We start from the raw sequence: 25,092 nt of genomic DNA on the forward strand, positions 1-25,092 counted from the left end.
TTTTATGCAAGTAATGTTTTGATTTGTTTCGTTGACTCTTTTCAGGTGGAGGCACACACCCACGCAAGTCCCAGTCCCATTCCCAGACGCGATCAATTTCTGTTTTGACAGTTCTGGCTGTCAGGGGAGTTGAAGTGTGTCTAATTGATGTTCCACTGCCACTCTGCCTATCTGCCTATATGCCACTGGCGGCGGTGGATGTGGAGGGCAGGTCACAGATGTTTAACCATGTAAACAGTTGCAGGAGTTTAATTTTAATCGAAAACCCAATATCAAAGGAGATAAAGGACGGGCAGGAGGGAGTCGGGCTGGCACTCGAGGAGTGACATCTGCTGGTTGTCCTGGTGACAGTTCTATAACACTTTAAACATTATTCGGGCTTTGGGTTACGTGTTTATTGCCCTGCCCAATCCTCATCCCCCGTCGCACGGACGTGCGTGTCCAATCGCGTTAAGCGTCCGGCGACAGAGAAAAGGGTTGCCCGGCCGGAGTGTCCTGCGATTTGGGTTGGGTCTCTCTGGAACTCTAGAACTCTGCTCACTGATACAATTACGAGTGCGCTGCAAATGTGCCGTGAAAATGCAATCCCAGGGTTGGGCCACATCGTTAGATTTTACGATGCGGCTTTGACATCCCGTCTCCAAGCTGCCCCCAAACCCCCACTCCCGCATTCCCATCGCCAGTTCCGATTGCCTTTTCCTAATTGAATTGAAGCGGAAGAAGCCAAAGAGACACTAACTAACCTCCAGTGAGTCATAATCTCTGGAAGGTATACTCCTACTCCTCCTATACGTATCCCCCAGGCTGCTCCACACTTTTGGCAGGTTCATAAACAGCTCCCAATTCCCGGCTTACCTTACCGACCCATGGCCCATGGAAATGGCTTGTTTTGCATGTTAACAAGATACTTCCGCCCCGAATGGCACCGACTGACTACCCCTCCCGGCTGGCTAAGCATGGAATGGAAATGGAAATGTAATGAAATTTCCACATTTTCATATGTCAACGGCAGCTATGAAGTATTTTCATTGCATAATTAACCCAGCCCACCCAGCAGTCTGTCTCCTTCTTGCTCTAATCCCCCATTTCCAGCAGGTGGGAAAGGTATTTCCTTATGGTTTGGTTCATAAGTTGACCTGAATTCTCATCCCATTCCGGTTGATATACCCTTTCATTTTACTCATGTTTCACTCCCTCCCACTTTAATCTGTCTGGACCACTTCTTAGTCCTCCCTAAAGTTCTCCATCTTATGGTGGCTATAAAGATTCGTCTCTTGTTTCACACTAGATCAATCCCCTCATCGCCAGCCGAGTACAGCTCAATAATCCACACAGCGATGATCCTCATTTGCTCTATCAAGGATTGCGCTGAAAATATCGCTGATTTAGACTGCATCTCCCACACAGCCATTAATATACCCTGACAGAAGGTATTCTTCTCTGACGATCCCAGTAGCCTTCCGGGCAAACCTGCTTTCGAAAGGGCTGCAATATTGTTGACGTTTATTCTCATCGGACTACTATATCGAATGGGGCTCTGCAAGCGTATCCAATGCCTCGGTCTCGAAAAGGTGCTCTGGAGCTCTCCTTCTTTTCCTTCTGGCTGTTTGGTGATTTCGTCTGCGCGCAGGCGTAATGAGGCAGAGGCAACATCAACGCAGCAATGTCAAATACGCAGATCTTGGCAGCAGATTGGCGCTACGTGGGTGGTCTCTCTCCGAGACTCTGGATCTCTCTCGTCAGACAGGCCACACCCACATATGCATGGGACCCATCAATGGGATCAATGAAACCGAGGGGCGAAGAGGAGCCAGAGATCGGAGTAGATGCAGGAGCAGCAGCTGAAAGATTTTCATGCACCAGCCCCGAAAAACTCATTAAGCCGCTGGGAATTAGACGCGCGGCCAGTGGGGGAATGCTCGTAAATCTTGTGCTAGTTTTTGGCCAAAGGGGTGCCGCCGCCGCCGCCGCCCCACAGACACTTACACTCGCACTTAGCCTGCCTCCTACCCCAAATGGAATGGGGATGGGGCCGGGTGTGCGGCGGAGACTGAGCGCATTTCGTTGTAAGTTTGTGTTTCATTAATAATCCGAGACCGAAACGGAAAGCTGGCTGGCTGGACGGTTGGATAGCTGGCTGGTTGGATGGCTGACTGGTTGGATGGCTGGCTGGTTGGATGGCTGACTGGTTGGCTGGTTGGCGGACTCTCTTCATAAATCTTGTGTCGCATAATTACAGTTAAAATTTATAAGCTTATCTCCTTAGCCGCAAATTTATTAGCGAACGAGCAGGCAGAGTCCAGCAACCAGCCACGTCCAACGCTGAACGTTCGTCAAGTCGAATAATGTCGTTTGCCTGCCATCTACACTGTACAAAAACTCACGTAGAAACTGAGAACTGAAGTGAGAGAAATTATACCGCGTATATTTCTCAAGATTTTCTGTATTTTTAACCACCGTTTGGTATATGTTTTAGAAGAAATATAGATAGATTAATTGACTGAAATCTAGTTTAGATATGTGATTGGTAATCATAAAGGACAAAGAAGACTTTGTTCAGGAACGTTCTTTCCAACTTCAGAGGATTTCTCTCAGTGTAGTGTCTGTCGTGGGTTAGAGGTGCCAGTTCCAGTTCCCTTTCCCTTCTGGTATTCTTGTTCCCGATCCCGATCCATACCCGTACCCGGTTCGGCTCCGTTCGGTTCGCTCATTAAACGGTCTCCAAGTATCGGCTAAAAAATGTGTATTTAAAACGGCGTGAAAAACAATTTGTTGCCAATTTTATGACGCCTCGCCACTCAGCTGACCTTCTACCCCCTCTCACTCCACACTCCACACTCCTCTCTCCACTCCGCTCAGCTCGTGCTCCTGCTCCTCGGTCTGCTGATGCTGGAGCTGGTGCTGGTGCAAAACAAATTCATTTGAAGTCTGTGGTCTTTGGGTACTAAGTGTCAACCCCATAGATTTATGCGTATTGTCTTTTTTTCGGGTTACTTGCTCTCTCTCTCGCATTCCGGGAACACTGACTGGGGGCCTGGAGGCCGACGCTGGCTCGGACTCAGACGCGAACTCGGATTCGGACGCGGACTCGAACTCCAACTCGGAGTCTGGCCAAGGCTGCGACCTGCCAGACATTAATCATTTGGCGGAGGGATTCGGGACAGGGACAGGCTACAGCTCCAACGGCGGCAGCATTCGAGGCGTTGTAATGTGTGTCCCTGGAAGGGGGCTGGGCGGTAAGGGTTAAGGAGGCAGCGGGATTAATGTACGCGCGCAAGGTATTTGAATGGGCCTTTTTATGGTCACATTTATTGAATTTATAACGTAATATACTCGCACCCCAGACCCATGACTCATGGAGATCCTGTTCCAGTCCATTCGTAGGACTGCCCTCTAAAGAACCAAAGTCAATTCCAAAGTGTCGCTGAGCCGTAAAAAAATTATGCTTAAACAAAATACTCCCCACTATAAATTCAACAAAATATTACTAAACTTAAATTGACTTTTTATGAAGTTATATCGCTGTCGCGCCGATTCCGACGCGTGCCATAAAAAATCACTTAAGAAACGCAAAAACTCCCACGCACACCCAGCACACACATACACACATGCAGGCCCAGCACACGCACACGCACAGAGCCGAACACGAATGGACATGCAAATAAAGTGCAATACGTTAATGTTTACGTTATTGCTCCCACGGTGTACTCAAACAAGGTGAGGGATTTAAAGAGTGTGCTCTCACAGTTGCCTAAAATATTTGCTCTCTTAATTGTGTTGTGGCGAGACACGAGAAGAAAACGAATAGAAGGAGGGAGTGCCTTACCCCATTTACTAAATATACCTTGATTACGCTTACCTTGGATCCGTGCTTTTTCTCTCTGCTGATCTCTTTGTTCCCCTGCTCAATGCACAAACAAATGTCGCCAACAAAGAAACCCAAAACCAAACTTTAAATCATTCACGGCGAATTAAGACGTTTTTTTTTGCGCAGGCTGAGGTGATGGCGAATTTGTTTTTGCTTTTAACGGTGCTGCCTTCGCTGTTAAACTCTCGTGCTCGTCAAGGGGGGTACGGGACACTCTCAATGCGTTCGATTTGCTTTAACATGCGAAAAGTTTAAATTTTCAGTAAAGCAAAAACTATAACTGTTACACATGAAGTTTATTGCCCGGAATAACAGATTAAAACAAGACAGACGAGAATTTTTGTCAGGCCGAATATTTTAATACTCTTTTTGATCAATCGTCAAGTTCTGAACAGCTCTCCGAGTAACAACGAGCTTTCGGAGAGTAAGAATAAAGTAAGTGGAACATCTTCCTCTCTGCGCTCTAACACGCATGTGATTGCGATCCACTCTCCCACTCTTTGTCTCTGCCCGCTCTGTCTTTGCCTCCCACCCGCTGGCAAAAAACCCATCGTCGCAGTGACAGACACATTTAACACCTACGCGATGTTGACGCTGCACTTTAAGCAAAGCTCTGCCGCCGTAGCCGAAGCCGAAGCCGTCGCGTTGACGCCGCTTTTGCCGTCAAGGTGTCAATTTGTGCCGTTGGCAACACTCACACACAAGCAGCCATAGAGTGGAAGGGAGGGTGACCCATGTGTGTGTGTGTGTGTGTGTGTGTGTGTATGCAAATTTAATGGCTAAATTAGAGGAAGGAGAGAAACGAGAAAAAAAAAGAGAATTTAATAATACTCGTGGTATAATGCTAGGCATCGGTCGGAGTCGTTTATTAACAACGATTATGCTCAAAGATAGCGCTTTGAAATCCAATTTGCATAATGAATTTCATTCGAATCTAAGCCCAAGCCCCGCAATTGTGGCCAATCTCTTGATCTGCGCCAATCCAATCCAATCCAATCCAATCCAATACGATCCAAACTTGGACTGTTAATTGAGTAATTAATGATGACGCCGACGCCTGCGGCCAACCTCTGGACCTCGGGTGGACCACCCACCTGGCCTCGATTGGTTGTGGGCCATAAAGAGATATGAAAATTAAACACGAATTATGCAAAAATTCCCCCATAATGACAACGACCACGAGATCCGTATAATTTAAATGTTTATTAAATTATTTAGTTGTGAATTTATGAATCTACTTGATATTATACAAAACACGCACGCAACAGAGGGTCCCCGACTCCGACCCCACCGCTCTGCGCGGCACTGCGGGACTAGAATATTGTACAACTTAGGGCACTAGACTTACGGACTACTCTATAAATACTAATCGTAGATATTGCCACCGAAGGGTCCCCTTACGAGGGCTCCTTGCAGGCGGAGGCGGCTGCCGCCTCCTGCAGTTCCTGCAGCTCCTCCTCCTCGCGGGTCAGAGGCACCGTCGAGTGGTTGTACAGGCCCTGGGCCATCAGCTGCAGGGCCAGGGGGTTCTTGGTGCCGCTCGATTTTTTCAGCTTGGCCCGCTTGTTCTGGAACCAGATCTTGATCTGGGCCTCGTTCAGGCCCAGCTCTCCGCTCAGCTGTTGGCGACGCTTTTCCGTTAGGTAGCGGTTCTCATTGAACTCGTGCTGTGGAGGATACAGAGAGAGCGATGCAGAGAATGTGGGTCAAGGTCAGTATTTGCTCCGATATACAATCGATTATCAGACTCAGCAAAGATAACTTTCTCGATAATTTATCGATAAGAACCCACTTACCTTCAGTCTCGCTAACTGTGGTCCACTGAAGGCCGTCCTCGGCCGCTTGTCCTCCGGCACGTTGCCAGCGTCCGTATCCCCTTTGTCGCTGCTCCCGCTGCCACCCGCGGCACTGGTCGTCGATGGCTTCTTGGGTTTGCGGGCTCGCGGACCTGCGATAGAGACAGGGAGAGAGAGAGATGGATGGTGTGTGTGAGATGAGGTGGGTCATAAAAATTCCAGGGAGCGCTTAATGGCATCAACATGACTGGACCTGGACCTGGACCTGGACCTGGACCTGGATCTGCCCTGCCGACTCATCGGGCACACATAAATCCTGCGCCTCATATATGCAGCGATGTTCAGCAATTAATTCAAATTTAAATGCGTCCAGACAACCCCAGAGGAACAACCTACCCCCAACTCCAACTCCAACTCCAGCAGCCAAAGCCCCTCCCCTTCATGTCGGACCAGCTAAAACAATTAAAGTTTTTGGGAAATTTGCTCGCGTCATTTTCAAAAAGTAATCAACGCAATGACTTTTGACTGTGGCTAATTTCACCACCCCGTTGTCTGGAGCCACAGCCACCCCCACGGCGAGGGTGGAGCGTGGGCGTGGGCGTGGGCGTGGGCATCATCCCGACTTGAGTTGTCTTGGATTTAATTAACAGCGCTCGAGGCAGACAGCCGCAGAGAATCGGGAGAGTCGGGGCACCGGCCTGCCACTTGATGTGGGTTTGGATAACGAAAACCTCTTCAGAGCAAATAAAATTCTATCCAAAATGTAAAACTGCTTCCACTATGGGGAGTTGGGGCTGGAGCTCAAAAGTTACGCTCGTTTCGGAAATAGTTTGAAAACTGACACTTAAATGGAAATGGAAAAGCGGAAGATGAAGCAATTATGAGGTTTTACTAATGGGAATATTTCGGTCAGAGCCGGAGCTTCAAGTGACCGCAAGATGTTCTCTGGGGTATTTGGGAAGCAAATTCGGACGGAAATATGTCGAAAGTATTTTGTAATTTAAGAGTTCCATCTATCATAAGGCCTTTGGGAATGTCTTGTGGCAGGAGGCTCAAGAAACTCTTGAGGACACGTTCAAATGTTGTTGTTTGCTCCATCGAAGATTATTTTAAAGAAGTCCATTCTGAATAGATTAAGAATGAAATTATACGTACTTTAAATGATTTTTCCCTTAAAAAAATCATCCTTTAACTTTATAAATCTGTATCCGATAAGGCTTCATACTCTAAAAAATTAAAGAGGCTGATTATCCCATTCAACTTTATTTTCTCTTCCAAAACCTATTTCCAAACCATCTACTTCTTCGATTTATTGTCCTACTTTTGGATTCCCATCGGTTGGAATCCATCCCTCTGCCCTACTCCACTCTGAACTATCAGACTTTGACCTCCATCATATTGATCCATTCGCGTTTCCCGTTGACTGGCTTCCAGTCCAAAGTTTTCTCGTCCTTTCTTCCTTTACTTACTTCGACCTGCAACGATATAAAAGGAAAAGATTGAGAGTGTTAGAAATCAAGTAGAATTTTTTGGGTAAACAATTTAAAATTTAATTTACTTTTAACGTGAATCAATAAAATATCGGAAATTGATTAAATTCCACGACGTCAGCGAACACAAACTTCAACTTTTTTGCCGGCGAAACGTGCAGAAATTCCCTTCATGCCATCCTATCTGGGGGACCGGCAGGCAACAACCTTTAAAACAAATGTAGCGGCACTAATGGCAACGCAACCAAGCCAAGCCAAGCCAAGCCAAGCCAGGCCAAGTCATGCCCTAAGTTAAATCGTTGGAAAAATTGAACAAATCAATTTTGTCAACGAAATGCCAAAGCGGCCGAAGGGCGCGAAATTAAACCGGAATACGGCAAAAAAAAAATGCACAGAAATACGGGGGGAAATAAGGAGAAAAGTTCGTGCGGGGGCGTGACCATTAGGAGGTGTTATCACGGTTTTAAATTTCACACGCAGCCGACAGCAAATACCTTCTCCGGAGACGGACGGATACACAGACCTTGAACCTGTCAGACACCCGGGAGACGCTGAACGGCGATGGTGACTGCCGTGTCATGGTGACCCCGACTACCACCCCCCAGTGGAACGCGGGCTGTAAGAGCACGTTGGCAAGCAGAGATAAGCTTCAGGCTGCATGCCACAGCGTCGCAAGGACATGCCCAAGGGGTTGGCTGTTTGCCTGCCCCGCAACAAAATGCAACAATTGCCAGCAGCGTCAAATCTTTTCTCTGTTGCCCAGCTTTTCCTCTGTTCTGTTGTGTTGTTGTGGAAATTGTGATTTATAGCGTGTTAAATTTTTCATTGCTTTGACACAATAAAAGTTTCAAAGTGGTATTTGCCAGAGGGTTGGCCCAGGGCCCAAATTGGCTTTAATATAAATTATATGAACTCAATCAATGATGGTACCAGGAGGGTGTTCTTGTAGTAGCTTTAGTGCTTGGGAAAGTGCGCATTTAAGGGGATATCTATGGGATCGATTATAATGAACAGTGGCTGAGTAATTACTGGTAATTATTTTGCTCAGGTCTATTTTCTTGGCAAGAATATTTCCGATAAAGTCTAAGGGTTTTCTTTGTCAAACTGGTTACCATAGGATGCTCCCAATATCTCAGTGCCCTTCCTTTAAACGTCTGCAGCCGGCCGCATCCGAGCAAAAAGAAGTGGCCAGAATTGGCCTTGTTTTATGCTAAAACCTGGCTCAAATGTTGCCGCACCAAAAACAGACGGAACGCTCTCGACCCGGCCCCGTCTTCGCACATTCACATAAATTCTTTTCATTTGCCAGAAGCTCATCAAAAAAAAAAAGGAGGCAAAACAACAACTACGAACAGACAGCAGACAGCAGGCGAAACAAAAACGGGAAGATGTCTTCATCAGCAGCAGCCCCAATGACCCAACTTGGCAACGGCCAGTCTTGGCCGGGCCAGAAGCAAAAAGAGAGCCACTGCCGCTGCCTGCCACTGCCTGCCACTGGGGCATATGTTTAAAGTAAACGCATTTGTTTTATTTATGCTTAACATGAGTTGCAAATGCCAAAAGCAGGCATCCCGTTGCTCGGCCAGCAAATGAATGAACCCGCGAATGTGAGGGCGCAATTAAGGATCGATCGATGCTCCCTGCTCCCTGGCTTTCCTTGCTCTCCGTGCAGGAGCATAGTCCAGAGGGAAGGGAGTCCCCCAAACGACACTCGTAACTCACGCTCTGAGCGCAGAGAACTCTCTGGAACTCTCAGATCGCAGCAAAACCGAAATTGACTTATAAAGATCTCAAACTAACGGGCCACACACAGTCCCGACCAGACCGCGTCACAGGGGAGCCACAGACCAGACCAGACCAGGCCCACAGTCAGAGACAGAGACGGAGCCAGAAACGGAGACCGAAACAGATACAGATACAGATACTCGTACAGCTACAGCTAAAGATACAGAGATGTGGAGATGGAGCCGGTCTGTCCTCTGAGCCCCGGTCCCCCTCTGTCCCCTGTCTAGGCAGAACCAGTCACATGAGCTGGAGCCGGAGCTGGAGCCGAGCTTCGTTGTAAGCGATCTGTTTGGAGACACAACATTTGGCTTTCCGATTAGATCTTGGCTGGGGCACTCTCCTATCTGTATCTGTATCTAATGATCGCACATTCGAGTCAAGATCATTAATAAGCCATAAAAGACAACACGTTGTCGGGGCATTATTTACATGTGAAAAAGTGAAAGCTCTCTCTCCAGCCTCCGCCCTGCGCGATCTATGATGGATCAGGGCCTATCCCCCAAAACTGGTCATCAGATTAGGGCGATTCTCGGCGGGTAACCTCGCGGATGGATGGATGGATGGATGGGGAGCTGGAGGGGAGGGGCAAATTAAAGCTGCGGTTAGCGTCAATCGCTGGCTGATGAATATTGACATGACGACGCGTAGCTCATCGATTTGATTGCACGTTTAATTGAAATGATTGACACGGAGACAGTGCGACAGTGCGACACTCGACTGCGATGGATGGATGGATGACAAACGATGCCGATGCCGGTGCCGATGCCAGTGCCGATGTCGATGCCGATGCCTGGCAACTCTGTCAGCGTTTTGTCTATCGCTCAATCGCTGCGGACTGGTGCTCAAAAATAGCCATTTAAGCGCTTAGCCAAACGCCAAAGGCAAACATGACAGCATTCCATCGCATAATTTGCTCTCCTGCATGAAAATATTTAAACATACGAGTACAATATTTCTTAATTGCTCTATCAAGTGCACGGTGCCTGGTTGTTGTCGACTATTACGCGTACTAACTGATTAGCATAGCCCTTGCCAGCTTTGCATATGAAATTGGCTTTGGCAAACGTGTCCTCTCTCGCGTGTTCTTTCATCCCAAGGCGCTTCATTGAATATGCCACAGGGAGTCGCGGAGGTGTCAGAAACACACAGAAAAAACAGAATTGAAGTCGGCAAATGAAAGTAAACGAAAGATACAATATGGTAGAGTCACACAGAGAATACCTTTTAAGCGCACCTCACACCTCAAATGCCTGCCCCTCCGCCTGCGTCCCCCCTGCATCGGTTCAGATATCGGTTACAGATATAACATTGATTGGGTCCATGGATCCGGCCAACTGGTTTGACAAATGGCAAACCGCATTTTCCGCTGATATTAGCAAACAATTTCATTAAGAAACTGAAATCAATACAGATACAGGGGAGGCATCATCAGGTGGCAGCCACTGCCTCGCCTCGGAGTCGACTCAACGACTCAACGACACTGATACGGGTAGCCAGAGTATCTGTATCTGTATCTAAAGCTGTGTATCTCGGGCTCCGAGCCTGCCTTAATAGACTCGTTGCTTTGGCTTTGGCTTTTGTGCAATTGAGGTGTGAACGCTTTACGCTTCTATGGATATTTCGACTAAATTAATGCACTTTTAGGGCCTCTCAATTAACGCAATCTGGCGCTCTAGATTCAGCCTCCAGCCCCAGACGATCGACTGACGGACTGACGGACTGACTGACTGACTGACTGACTGACTTTCACCCTAATGAACACATCAGGAACTTTGATCTCCGGGGACCACCCGCGAGCTGTTTCTCGGGGCCAGGCCATAAAAATGAAATTAAAACAAAAGAACGCTGCGATCTCTGAGGCGATCAACCGACCAATCAAGCGACTAATGAATATTTAGATTACCCTACTACTACCACAGAAAAGCCACCGAAAACACGAAAGCCGAAAAAATAAAACAAAATAAAATAAAATACCAAGTGAAGCCGATCGATGCTCCGATCGATGCTCAGCGGCAGCTCAAAATAATTTGTAGATCAATAAATGTTCGCTTTATGGCTCTATTAGTGGCGATAGCTCACGGGCTGGGATGATCGTCGTGTGTGGCAATGGGGCATGGGCCATGGGCCATGGGGCAGGGTTGCCACCACATCAGCAAAACAAATATGCGAATAAGTGTGTTCACACCGACATTAACATCAATCTTCCACGGATCAAAGAGATGCAAAGCACTCGAGACCCCGAGAGACCACACCAAAAGATCCTCATCATCATCCCGAGAGCGCCGACCGATCACGCAGTCAAGCGCATACAATGATGATGATTATAATCATCATCTTGGGGGCACCGTTGCAGAAGATCCCAGTCAAAGTCTGAGTCTGGGTCTGGGAGTCCGATCCGTGCCGATCCCCGAGTGTGGGTCAAGTTTGTGGCGCTCTCTCAATGCGCTACAGAAGGAGACCTTTCTCAAGTGTCCGAAGGTCTGAGAGTCTGCGAGTCTGGGCTTGTGGTGGATTTGAGGTGGTTTCCCTCCTTCGACAGCCTGCTATGCCCTGCTATTCCGGCTGTAGCGTATCTGGCATGTTAAATCTTGAAATGTCTTAATAAAACAATTAATAGCACAGCTCGGCTCATAAGATTTTTTCTTCTTCTTCTTCTCATATTTTCTTGCGCCAATGTTTTGGGGCACACACACAAGCTCCAGCACAGGAGCGCATTCGGTTGGATCAGGGGCGGAATGCAGGGATTTTGCTCATATGAAATTGATATGTAATTTTATAGAAACATTAGGAGGTTTTATAGTAATCTATACAGGAATTCCTTATGGAATTAGTTAGACCTTATAAACTAGAGACTTAAACATCTTAGAACTTAGAATAGCTCTAGTATTGTCCGATTCTGATGCAGATCCGCTCCTGTTTTCATTCTTTTTATGGCCAGTCTCAGTCGCAGTGCCAGTCGAGAGCTCAGGCCCGGGCCGATCGTTCGCTCAGTTCGTTCGTATGTCGTGTACGTACTATAAAGTAATTGAAAAGCACAACAGATTGTTTTAAATATCATCAGGGCGAGCCGCCCAGGTTGACCACCTGTGCGGTGTTCGGCAGTGGATTTATGGCCCCGGCCCCGGCCCCGGCCCCGGCCCCGACTGTGGCTCCGTCTCTGGCTTTGGTTGCACTCCGAGCCCCATTCTTTGGCTGCAGCTGATCTCGGGCTTGGACTTGGGCAACTTCATCAACAACATCATCGTAATCATTATCATCCAGAGCAACGGTTTGACGATCATCAGCATAATCATCATGATCATCGTCTGCCCTGGCACGGCACTCTCTGGCTCTCTGGCTCTCTGGCTCTCTGCCCTCTGCTCTTATGCTAATTTCGAAGACGGCGACGTCCACGCTGGGGATTCTGCCATGTGGACCACACACGTCGACCGATTCGCATCGTCTCTCCGAGCCCCCTCTCCCTCTCCCCCTCCACTGCTTTTATTAACAAACAAACGAAGAAAAAAAAAATAAGAGTATTCGCCACTGGGTTTTTTGGCTTTGATAAATTATCGATAAAACGATGCGATCACTTTTAATTTGGCTTACTTTACCTACCGCATTCCAACGACTCCGATACGGTATCGGTTTCGGTTTCGGTTCGGGTCAAATGGAGAGCAGAGCTGAGGCCGAGGAATTCTGAACTCGACTCGACTTGGTTGCAGAAGAAACGATGCTGCTGCTGCTGGGGTTCTTAATTAAGTTATCAAAGTCTTTATGACGTCAGCAGGTTGCCGCACACGGGGGGGAAAAACAGGGGACAGCAGCAGCTGGCGCCACCGGACGCCGCATAGAAGATCGGTATTAAAGGAGAATGGGCCCGGGCCCAGGCCCAGGCCCTGCCTCTTGTGGCATCCAAGCAATGCCCGGCCGATTGGGGTAGAGTCGGAAATACTAAAGCAACGAAGTGGGGCATACCCTAAGAGTTTAAGAGCTTAAGAGTTCTCCCTCTGAACCATTGAAGTCTCAATTTCCCATAAGCAAACGGACTCGAACAGAGACGATACCCCTCTGGGGTAGGGCATCAGTCGACTATCGACTGCCTCTCGACTGCCTCTCGACTGCCCGTCTCCACGGCGTCCCAATGTCAACTTTGTTTTGCTCTTCTCGAGATTCACATCCAGCTTCACTTTTAGCTCCAGTTTCATCTTCAGCCTCCTGGAAGATGCGGATGTGAGGCTCCTCTTGTCGTGTGTTTTTGTTAAAATTCTCACGCTTCAGTCTGGCGACTTTTAATTACTGTTATCCTCTCTCCCTCTCCCTCTCTCTCTCTCTCTCTCTCTCTGGTCGATTGATTCCGCTTGTTTGTTGTTGATCAGCGGCTTTAATTAAGTAATTATGGTAGAAGGAGGAGGATGCCCAAGACGGAGACAGGGCACAGGCTGAGAGTGTTGGAAAGCAGAACAAATTTCAATTCAATTCAATTTCTGGGTAATCTCTGCTTCAGTTTTGCAACTGTCATCGGAGCTGCACTTGGCCCCCCCCACCCATCCACCCATTCCGAGGTCCTGTCTGGCTGCAGTTTCCATCCTGTCTTCCATCCATCCTTCCTCTACACCATCGCTGGGAAGAGGGAAACTGTCATTTGTCTGCTTTTAACAGACACGCCGACATGAAGGATTTAATTAAATTCAACTCGAGCTGACAGCTTCCCCTTCCTTCCCCTCCTACCCTTCCTTCCATTCGATATACACGAAGCGCTTTTGATAGTCACCCAGGGGCGTGGGCGGTGCCAGTGGGGGGGTGGGTGGGTGGATATCCGTATCTGTTTCGGAGAGTGGGAGTTCGTTTGTCTGCAATGGATTCTCAATTCTCAATTTTCGATTCGATTTGTTGACTCCGCGATGGACTCCCTTTGGCGTTTGTCTTTTTTGTTGTTTGCTTTTGCCAGAAATTTTCAAATGAATTCGATTTCGAGTGCATGAGTGTGGAATGGAAGTGGAAGATTGCTGAAACATTTCCTATATCAATTGTTAGGAACAGATTGAAAATTAAACGTAAAGACTTCATGAATCATTAGACCGGCCCTTCCAGGTAAACATTTAACGCAAATTGGCAACGATTCTGGAATTACGCATACGCCTCGTTGAACAGCATTTAATAACTCACTTTTCTCGGGTGCCCGGTCTGAATTTCTTTCAGCCTCAATTAGCCATGAAATGAAAATGTCACCGTAATAATTTTCCATCAGCCAAATTGGCGGCCTGACTGGCGGCAGTACAACCGACAATCAATGCAAATGTTGCATGCAACACACGGCACACCGACAGCAGACAAACAAGGCGAGACTAGAAGGCAATTTTAGCATATGAAGAGAGCCACATAAAAAGCGGGTAAGCCAGAGCATAGAAACCCAGTACGCCGACTAGGGGATACCCTCATTTCGAAACTAAAACGTTCTGAGGGGCATCCAAGCAGTCGGAATCCAAGAAGAGGTAAGGGCGAGGCAGGTATGAACTGGTATTCATTAATTTACCATATACCTTTCTGCGCTAAGACTACCCTGTATAAGAGCTAGCATTTCTGGCATAATTAAGCACACGAATTGGCCAAGTTTATGGCATACACACACCACACAGAGAGAGACACATACGTGTACTAGTGCTGCCGCATACTCTGGTTCCTAGCTGGTTCCTTGCAACGGCCAACGTCCATCAGTCGACGGAGCCAGACGGAGGCAAACATGGCAGCGGCTAAAAATTTTCAGTGACTAAAAGCCGTTTTCCACTTTGGCCATTTATGAAATTAAGTTATTTTGCTCTTGGGGCCAGTGCAACAGCAACAGCAATTGGAGTTGCAACAGCTGCCGCAGCTGCGTCCGGCACTCTTTAAATGAGTTATTAGCCTCGAGTTGACGATTTTAGCCATGACGATCCATGAGCGGGCAACAAGTTTTGTCCTCGCCCCCCGCTCCCCCACCACTGCCCACTCACCGCGCGGCTATCTGCGGTTTCATTCTCCCCTGGCAACGCCCCTCAAAATGGCAGACTTGCCATCCTGTGCACCCCCATGGACGATGACGAACCAAAACAAAAATTAGCCCAAAACAACACTTGGAAAAAGATTGCGGTCCTTGTTTATATTGCACGCTAATCATAAGCCGCCACTTTGCCAACCACCCCCTGTAGCCAACCGTGCTGCCCCACCCCCCGCTGCGAGTGTGTCGACAAGATAAGCCGCACGCACACTCGACCAGGAAAGGGGGATGCTGCCGCCGCCTGGCGCTCGATAGGGGTTGGATTTTATTGGATTGGCGTTTATTGAATGAAAGCTGCCTGAAAGCTCCCACAAACCCCGGCCACAGACAATTATTAACTGAAATGGATGGACTCGCAGAGAAATTTAATTAAGTTTGAGGGAATCCGCATCACTATATATAATGGATTCCAGGGTTGTTGTACAGTTTTCAGGAGGAGAAATCTTTTGGTTTGCAAAGGACCGACCCACAGATGTTTGATGCAACTTTCTAAAACAATATTCCGGACACACGCTCAATCTGCCATCACACAAGATCCACATTCAGGCGGGTATTCGATGGCGCTAATTTCTTTATTCATGGGTCCCCCCCCCATTCCTGGCGGTGTGGCACATTGCTTATGCAGCACATGAAGCTGAAGAAAACAAATTTACTTGCATGCCACAGATTCAGTCGAAGGCAGCAGGCAGCTCAGCACCCAGCACCCAGCAGCCAGCATCAGCCTCCGCTTTCAACTTAATTGCGTGAATAAATTGTTTCAATTTCAATAAAAGAAAAAAAATGTTGCACAACTGGCAACCAGGGTATCAATCAGTGTGAGAAAACCCAGTCGAGCGACAGACAATGGATGGCTTTTGTTGCAGTTGCAGTTGCAGTTTTAGTTTTGTAATTAATATTCTGTGGCCATACGTGCACTCACAGATACGGATACCCCGAACGTGTGTGTGTGTGTGTGTGTGCATCGTGTTAACAAGCCCCACAACAATTGACATCTGTTGTTGTTGTCAACGCCGTTGTCTGCCTGTATCCCTGCCCCTGCCCCTTCCGCTGCCCCTGCCCGATGGCTCTGCCTCTGATCCGAATGGCATAGAATTTTCCAAGTTTGAATAATGAATGTGATCTATATACTCGCCAACGCTACACAAAGATACAGATACAGATACTTAGTCAACCTGCTGCTGCTGCTCGACATTTCGACAAATGTTCTGTAATTGAAATGTAAATTGCGGCTCTCCGACTCTTAATTGATATGCTCTGGCGCTGCCCGGCCTGCTCGATGGCATTCAATTTGCATTCGACTAAATTAATTTCAGGCCAAGAATTCATCACGAGTTGGCAGTTCCACACGGAGGACAATGGGGGCTGTAAGTCTCGCCTCCTGTTGTGGGGGTGGCTGAAATATTGAATAACAGTCGCCACGAGCGAAGCAACGCTATGGTCCAGCAATTTCGATTGTTTGCCCTGGTATTGTACGTCTCTGTTTAATGGTTAGAATTTAGAATACAATTTCCTGGATTACATATAATTTTACTTTTAAATATTAATGATGGATGTGAAGGAGACTGAATCTTGAATGACTTGCAATAAAAGCATAATCTCAGTATTGTATTGGTATTACATAGGATTATATCGGTGATGTATGCTTTTCCCTAAAAGAACATTACCAAAAAGAGAAGAGATCGGGTAACCTTTGAAAGGAGTCTCTATTGGAATACGTATTCCCATTATATACCCTATCTATTATAAAAATACCAAAATAATTTTATTGCTCCTAATTTCCCTTTCTCTCCTCCGGCTCTCACTCTCTTTTTTTGTTTTTAGCCCGACCAATCCCCTGGCAGATCCTTATCTTTGTTAATTGTTCAATTACATTAAAGTCGACTCATTCGAAGTCATTAGCATGTCATTAAGTCACCGACTAACAAAAACTTGACCCCATGCCACTTTCTCTTCAGCTGCACCGTCTCCGGCTCTTCCTCGGGTCTCTGGTCTCTGGTCTCCGGTCTCTTTCTTCGTGTGCGTTGTCATAATTCTTTGGTTCCCCTCCTCTCCCCTGCAGTAGGACCAGTGCAAGAGATGAACATGTTCGATAGCGGTATCAGAGATCTACGTGTGTGTGCGTGTGTGGTGCGCGACAAAAAGATGTCTCATCTTCGGGACTCTTAATTACTTGCACGCGTGCTAGAAATTTATATGAGAATGAGACAGGGGGCATTCGTCATCTTCTTCTACTTCGGCTACTGCTCTGCCCAGCCACTCTCTTTGGCGACTTCTTCCATTGGCCTCTGGCCCAGCTGACGTTTCACTCTCAGATGCAGGTGCAGCGACAGAATCAGCGACGGATCTACATACGCTTGAGTTATTTTAAATCTGCTTGAGAGATGCTCTTCCTCTGCTGCAGTTTCTTCGTCTTCTGCTTCTTTCTCTGATTCATTCTCTTGTTCTTTCTGTTGTTGTTCCTTTTATTTATCTGCATGTTAGCTGTCTGTTTTGTGGCTGTTTTTCTTGTTGCTCTTTGTTAATTAACTCATTAACAGTTTTGGCAGCTGTGGAAGAGGCAGAACGGGAGAGCGCGCCAGTAAGATCTTACATGAATCTACAAGGCGGATAGGGTATCTTCTTTGGCCATAAAACAAAGCCAAAAACTGTTGCTGATGAGTTCATTAGCGAACTAATTTCAACTTGAATTAAACTTAATGCGAAATGATCATCATCAGCAAAACAAACAAAGAGAAGAGCCACAACAAGAGAGGGACGAGCGAGTGCGAGAGAGAAGAAATCATTTAATTTGCAGCTTCTGCCTGTTTGAGCGGAAAAAAATCAAAGACGTAAATGCCGCGCAGCCCCGAAAGGAGCAGCGCAGCAGCAGCAGCAGCAAAAGAGACAGAATGTTGGTTACCCACTCACTGATCGCAGTGCAACATGCAACATGTTCGAAGCCTGCTCCCGGAGAGAGCACAACATCCGTTTTGTATTGGCGACAGCAAAACTCCACTCTGTTCGCCCCCATTCGTCCCCACCATCCCTTGCTGCATTGCTGCATTGCTACATCGCTGGCTGTTATTAATAAAGACCACACATTTTGACAAGCAACAAGAGGGGGGACCACCCAAGTGCAGCTGCTTTTGCCGGCGCTGGCTGTCGCGGTTCTGCTGATGCCGCCGCTGCAGTCGTCGTCGCCTGGCTGCCCTTTGCATGCTCGCAATTTTAAAGGCACGCTTAATTATATGCGGAGAGAGAGGGCAAGAGCGCGAGAGCTAGTGAGTCGACCCCGCGTTATTTAATTCCCCAAATGCAAATTCTTTTGCGAGAACGAGATGCCTATCGGTGTTTTGTAATTGCAATCGAGGGTAAATATTTTATGGCCGATGTCGCTCTGCCGGTTGCGTGTGTGAGAGTGTGCGAGTGTGTGTGTGGTCGGGCTTGGTTAGGTTTTGGGTTAACTGCGTTTACGGGTACGCCTGGCGCCCGCTAACTACTCTCTTAATAAAAATGTCAATGCAAAACACAATATGCAAATCCAGCAAAAACAGCACAAACACACAAAAAAGCGAGGAGCAGCGGAAGAGGGAGAGCAACTGCTAATCCCAAATCAATGTAAGCATCACAGATAAGAGAAGAGCACAACAAAAAACGAACAAGCAGCCACTAGCGGGATCAGGTGAATTACACTAGACCACAGGATTGTGGGCCTCACTTTGTATATGTTACCCTCTTCAGAGGTAAAACTCTATTATAGCCGCATTCCTATTGCGATTTTTGCAGCTTAGTGTGAGTGAGATTTACATTATTTGATGAAACATGCTTCGCGTACTTTGCTGGTTAGTGTAAGCAAGCTTTACATACTCGATGACAAGATCTGAGTTTGATGCAAAAAATGTCTCAGCTTTCGGGCTTGTTCGTGTCTGCTTGTGTCGCACAGTGTTGTCGGGAGTCTTCATTTACAGCCGCCAGCAGCAGCAGAGCCAGAGCTTGGACCACCCACCCCTCAAGCAGCCTGTGAGAGAGAGAGAGAGAGAGAGAGAGACCTTAACCTTAGCTTTCGTGGTGGTCCCTCTGCTGCGCTCTGCTCTGCTTCTGCGCTGCTCCCACTTGTTGTTGGATTTGCCAAAACACACAAAAAAGCTGCAGCGCAGCTTGTGAGTCATCCACTCCCTTTCTCTCTCTGTCCTCTAGGGAGCCAAAGGGAACTCCTAGCTGGACCTATACACAGACACGTGTGTGGTCTCTGCTGACGCACTGAATCATCGAGAGTCCCCCCGTTCATCATGATCTTGCTGCTGCTGCTGCTGCTGCTGCTGCTGGCGCTGCTGCTCCTCATGATGATGTTCATTATGGAGTTCTTGTGTGCGCCGCCACGCCGCCTTCCAGTTGCGGGTGCGTCGTCGTTTGGTCACTGATCCGACGCCAGGCAGGCCCTATATCAGTAGTCTTTGGTCCCTGGTCCCAGACTTTGGATCGGGTTCGGCTTCGGGTTCTCTTTCTGGTCTCTCTGTCCCTCTCTCTGTGGGCTGCTGTGATCGCGGCGCAGATCTCCAATTAGCCTGCCTTCTGGTTGATGACTTAATTAAGTCTGTGTGGCGCCCCCTCCACACAACTCTCCTTCCCTTCCCCCCTCGGTTTCTTGTGGCTGATGTTGTTTTAGTCTGGGCATCGATTCCGATTGATTTAAGAGAACCAGGAAAACATTTCCCAGTTAATTGGATGTACAGGGTACAGTGTGCACCCCTTTGAATGCACCACCCCTCCCACAGAGCACAGGGTGATTTATGCCCTCAGCCCCAACCCGAATCCCACACCCCACAACCACTCCCACCACAGATGTCGTTTTTCTGGGGAACTCCATCCGAGCAGGGGGCTCCTCTTTGCGGGTAAGTGTTCTGCGACATCTTTCTGCATCACATTTCTCATGTTGTGAAATATTTTTGCAAATCTCCGACTTGTCGGGGCCCTTTGAAGAATGGGGTCGGCCCCGATCCCCCAGCCGCCGTGTGGGTGGCCAGATGAATGGATGGATGGATGGAAGGGATCCATGGATAGATGGATGAATGGCTGGGATGGCTCGAATGGCTTGGAATGGCTTGGAAATGCACACACACGCTTTTCTCCACTTTAATAGCTTACAATGAAAACTCCTCCGATCTGTCGCCCCCCTCTCACATTGTGTGTGGTCCCTCCGTGCGGGCTTTTTGGGGCCGCCAGCCCCAGATGGAAGTGGCAGAAGTGAGTCATGGGCCATGGAGCAGGCGTGACAAAGACATACTCGTAAATTACATTAGGAACAAATTTCATTTGTCGCCTGTCAAATGGTATCACACTGGTGCAGGTTTTCCACATACTACTAATCCATTAAATCCATTAAAACTAGCCATTAACTGGTTTAGTGTGGCTTTTAGACTGCAAATGCTTATTGTAGAGCAGATTTTGGTGTTCTATGACGATCTTTACACGTAGGATCTATTCGTCCCACCTTAAATTACATATTTATGCTCTTAAGACAGATTTAAGGATCGATGGATGACGGATGGAGTCCAAATTCCCACCTCAGATGTATTCAGTGAGTAGCCTTAACCTTAATGACTTCTTAAGATGATAATGAAAGACTTTAAATTTCTCTTTTTAATAGCATTTTCTCTCAGTGTTTGTGGCTGACTGCCTGCTGTCTCGTCAGTGGTCATGGGTCACTCGATTTTCGGACCACAAGGCTCCTGCGACGACAGTTGTGGGGCAGTCGTCGGGGAGAAGCCCAGAAGGCTAGTTAATGGATTTTTAATGACAAGTCTTCAAGCTGCCCCATTGGCAAAGTGGAAAATAACTCATTTTGTTGCGGTAGCCATAATCGTATAACATAATATGGGGGTTACCCCACCTCGGCCGCCCTTCCGAGACGAATGGATAGAACCTGCTAATGTCAACAAATTTACAAAACATTTAGTTCCGCCGTACGCAGCTTTCACCGCCCACAATTTGGTTAGAGAAGGAGGTGGTACCTTCTCAATGGAGCGCAAATATTTGCTGGGTTCCACTTTCTGACTGACTCTCTGCCACCGCTACCGCCACTGCCACTCCCCTCGTTCTGCCACTGCCACTGATTGTTTCTGTGTGTCTGTGGCCCGGCTTTTGTTTATTTCCTCAGCAGAAAAGCAATTTCCATTTACCTTGGTCCATCAAATGGGCATTTTGTGTGTGTGTGTGCCGTGCCGTGATTGTTGTGACTGCCTCGTTTCCAGCCAGTTTTCCAGCCTGCCACATGCCACAACGATCGTTGTCTCTCTGAGGCTCTAACCAGCACCTGTCCCTCTATCCATCTACCCTCTTCTCCCACCCATCTGGGCCCGGTTGCGGATTCCTCTGCCGCTTTAGACACACAAACAAACTGTCAGGCGGCCGCTCGGGCCGCTCGCCTGATTTGCAGTTGATGGATTTTACATTATTCACCATTTGTAATCGTTTTGCGGTTAAGTTCTATTTGGACACATCGTTTATTGTGTTTGCCAGGAGACGCAGACGGTGACGGAGGGGCTACGGCAAAGGGGCAAAGGGAGGGGCAGTAGCAGGAGCAGAAGCACAGCCGAGGCAAGTTAATTGAACAAGAAGGTCGTCTTGGTTGCTATTGCTCCGGGATGGAATGGGGCAAGCGTACAAGTAGCATGAATGAGGATGGTGCAAGTATGTGATGGAAAGATCAGTGGGGCAGGGAATTGGAATCGTGAAATGGGAATGAGCATAGAAACAGGGGATGGGATTGGGAAATATTAAGATAAAAGCTTTTGATACTGGCCATAACTATGGGAAACGAAAGGTTTCTGGAGGATTATTCGGACAACAGAGAATACTTTGGATCATATGGAACACAATTCTCTAGGTTGTAGTACTAATTCTTCCAATAAAGGGATCAATTGTGTTCTTTTGTGGTGGAATCTCAACATTTTAGTATTTACTGTAAATACAACCCATCAGCCTTTTAAGTTTCATTTAGCGAGGGCCTCTTGTGTTTCTGTGTCATTTAGCTTCTTGTTTTGTTCACTTCTATAAGTGTCTACTGTACTTCTAAGGCATGAACTCAATTCTAGGCGCTGCTCCTCAAGAAGCAAGTGGCAGCCCCCAAAAAAAACTGTAAGACAGAAGTCAGACAGAGACAGATACAGAGAGGTTGAGAGAGACATAGTGGAGGAGGGGTGGGGTGGGGCAAAACGGTGGAGAGACCACTCTGACAATTAACACCTGCTCACCTGTTCAACAGCAACAGCAGCAACAGCAGAGGTGGAGGCAGAGGCACAGGCACAGGCAGCAGCAATAATAAATAATAATTGCTCCAATGAGGAAAACATGGCCAACACACACACATTGGCATTCACAGAAAACGCGTTTGTCAAAATGAAAGAGAACCCGAAGCACCTGAAGCCGTTCGTCTTGGCCAAAAGCCAAGGGGATGGCTGGCTTCGATGGGCAGGCAGGCAGGAGGTACGGAGGCACGGAGTGTTGTGTGGTGTGGTGTGGAGTGTCTGGCCTGGTTGGGTGCGATCACGACACACGACACAAACACGACAACAGCAACAGCAACAGCAAACAACGACAACATAGGCGACGCAACAACATCATTAACTCCAAAAAAGACACACACAAACACACACAATCAACTGAGAATAAAAATGATATTTTCAACTAAACAAAAATGCATTTTTTATTTAGGATCTCCATAATGGAAATATCTACATTGAAAGAACGGTGAAAAAGAGGCGAAAAACGCAAGAAACGCAACATGGCATTGGCCATTAAAAAGACATTAAATGGAAACAAGTGTTGTCTTGCAACAACTGCAACTGTAACCACCACTAACTTGCAACAACAACCGCTAAACCATACACAATGGCCACAGTAGACATGCGGCTAAGTGCTCGAAGAGCTGCTGCCCCCGAAAGGAACGGGAACTTCAACCATGAAATCATCGAGGCATGGAACCATGGCCTGATCTATGGCTGACCTGGCACAGAGCACTTGTCGTCTTATTAACCCATACCATGGGGGAAAGAGACAGGGAATGAGTAGAGAGAGTGAGAGAGAGAGATATGACAGATCATGTGAACTACTTAGAGATGCTAAAAACTTAATCAAATAAAAGTGGTTTTCTTTAAGAGAGATAACTAGATAGGGGAAATTCCTAAAGGAATATCAATCATCTTCTCCCCTCTCTGGTTAATGGGTTAAGGAGATATATCAGTACTAGTATTCTACAATCTATAAGCATATCTCATCTACTTCCCCTTTGCCAACTCTCTCCCAGAAATATACGGAAGGAAGACTCCCCAATTTGGCGACCACATCCGAATCGGAGTCCCCATCTGGCCAAGAATCTCTCCTAATGAACAGCACCAAAAACCACAAATAGGGCAGGGGCAGGGGGCATTCCAAAGGGCTTGCCGCTTAACTTGCAAATCAATATTAAAATGCCATAAATTCGGTTATTTTCTCCCTTTTGTGTGGAGAGCAAACCAACCGCAAAGGGGGCTCAAAGCTCAATTTAGTTGGCCAGAAATTAACCGCACAACTGAACCCCGAAGGAAGGATCCTCCGGCCAGCTGCAGTTGGGGCACAGCTCCACATGGGAGCGAGGGAGGGAGGTACGGAGAGGGGGGAGAGGCAGGCGCCAGTTTGGACAGGAACTAAAATCAACGTCAACTCGAATGCAGATGGAAGGTCTTTTGGAAATGTGGAGGGGCCTGGGAGCCAGGGAGCCTGGCGGCCTCAACTCCTCAGCGGCTATACCACACGCATATCCAATTATTTAAATCCCAGTCGCAGTGCCAGTCCCAAAAAGACGCCCATGACGAAGGGGCACTGCACTCATGGGAGAGAGAGAGAGCCACGGGTAATGAAATGTTTCAATCGCCAGGCGCTTCAATCATCCAAATTGACAGAGAAACTAACTGCGAATAATAAAGCATAACTTCAAAATATGATTACGATGTTTAAATGCAAATACCCTGCCTTTTCCTTGGGGACACACAACACACAATACAAACACACATCTGTGTGTTCGAATCAGGGCCAAGTCAGCAGGAAGCTCCAGGAAGTTTGCGAACATCTCCAGCAGATGTTTTGTGGCGGTAGAATGGGAGCAGAGCGGCTTCCAGGGATCCACTCTGGAGACAACTTGTTAATGGACAACATTCTTCTGATTGAATTGGGATCGAGTCTGTTCGAGTCGCTTCGTTTTTTTTGTGTTTTGTCATTTTGCGGGTTTAACTAATTGAACAATCAGCAAGAGCCACCGACTGCCCCGAGTACAGTGGAGCCTCTCGAGGTTCAAGGGAGTCCCCAGCTTTAGCATTAGCTTTCCTTGCGCACTTTTCATCCACTCGTAGTGTTATCCTTAGCGTATCCTTACTGTACTGGCTTGAAAAACCTTCTGGTCACAGATTTCGGACAAGTTGTCACTCCCATAGCCATTACAAGCATTCCAATCGATTCGATTCCATTCGATTTGATGTCACAGCATTCTTTGCGGTTTCGATTTCGATTTCGTTTAATTTCCACTTCGATTACGAATCGACCGACTTGAAACTTCAATCAGAACGAAAAAACAACAACAACAGATCAGAGAGATCAGAGACCAGTAGCCAATTTTGGCGTAGAGTCAATTGCAATTAATCAATACCAAATATAAGCATAGACTACAAAATAATTTAACCTTTCGAATGGGGCAATTAAATCGCTGTCCGATCGACTCTTAAACGTACAAGTAAATGGTATCGAAATTGTTTTATTTGTTGTACAATTAATTGTTGCTGAAGGCCCCTCGATCCGAAGCCACGAAATATCGTGGATAAGCCCAGGCTTATTCTTTCTGTGTTGGTCTCTAATTGAGTAATTTGGGATGGTAATCGAACGAAGGCAGTGCTTTTAGCCGCGCTAATTGTGGTTCTAAGAAATGATCGTAATTGAGACCAAGATCAGAAATTACTCAGAGAAGAGCTCGATTCATCCATTCACTCTATTCAATCCGCTCAATGTCAATGCACTCGAGGCACCAGCCCCAGAGAGAGAGAGAGGGAGAGAGAGGGGGAAGAGAGGCAAGAAATACATTTTAATCAACTTATCAAAAAGTGTCAGTCAAGTCAGCAATCAACATTTGCA

The 25,092-nt window shown here is 47.3% G+C and overlaps 1 protein-coding gene across 1 annotated transcript in view; it reads right to left on the bottom strand.

Moving 5' to 3' along the window:
* Positions 1–5,052: 5,052 nt before the first annotated feature.
* The window catches only part of LOC108160611 (homeobox protein invected), a 31,346-nt gene continuing 11,306 nt past the window's right edge, over positions 5,053–25,092 (bottom strand). Inside the window, exons 2-4 of the mRNA XM_017294725.2 lie at positions 7,134–7,139; positions 5,665–5,816; positions 5,053–5,535 (exon numbers count right to left, since the gene is read on the bottom strand). Of these exons, the coding sequence (XP_017150214.1) occupies positions 5,266–5,535; positions 5,665–5,816; positions 7,134–7,139 (428 nt within the window). The 3' untranslated portion in view covers positions 5,053–5,265. The remainder of the gene's footprint in view (positions 5,536–5,664; positions 5,817–7,133; positions 7,140–25,092) is intronic.

Source organism: Drosophila miranda, chromosome 3 (assembly GCF_003369915.1).
Source record: "Drosophila miranda strain MSH22 chromosome 3, D.miranda_PacBio2.1, whole genome shotgun sequence".
Taxonomy (NCBI): domain Eukaryota; kingdom Metazoa; phylum Arthropoda; class Insecta; order Diptera; family Drosophilidae; genus Drosophila; species Drosophila miranda.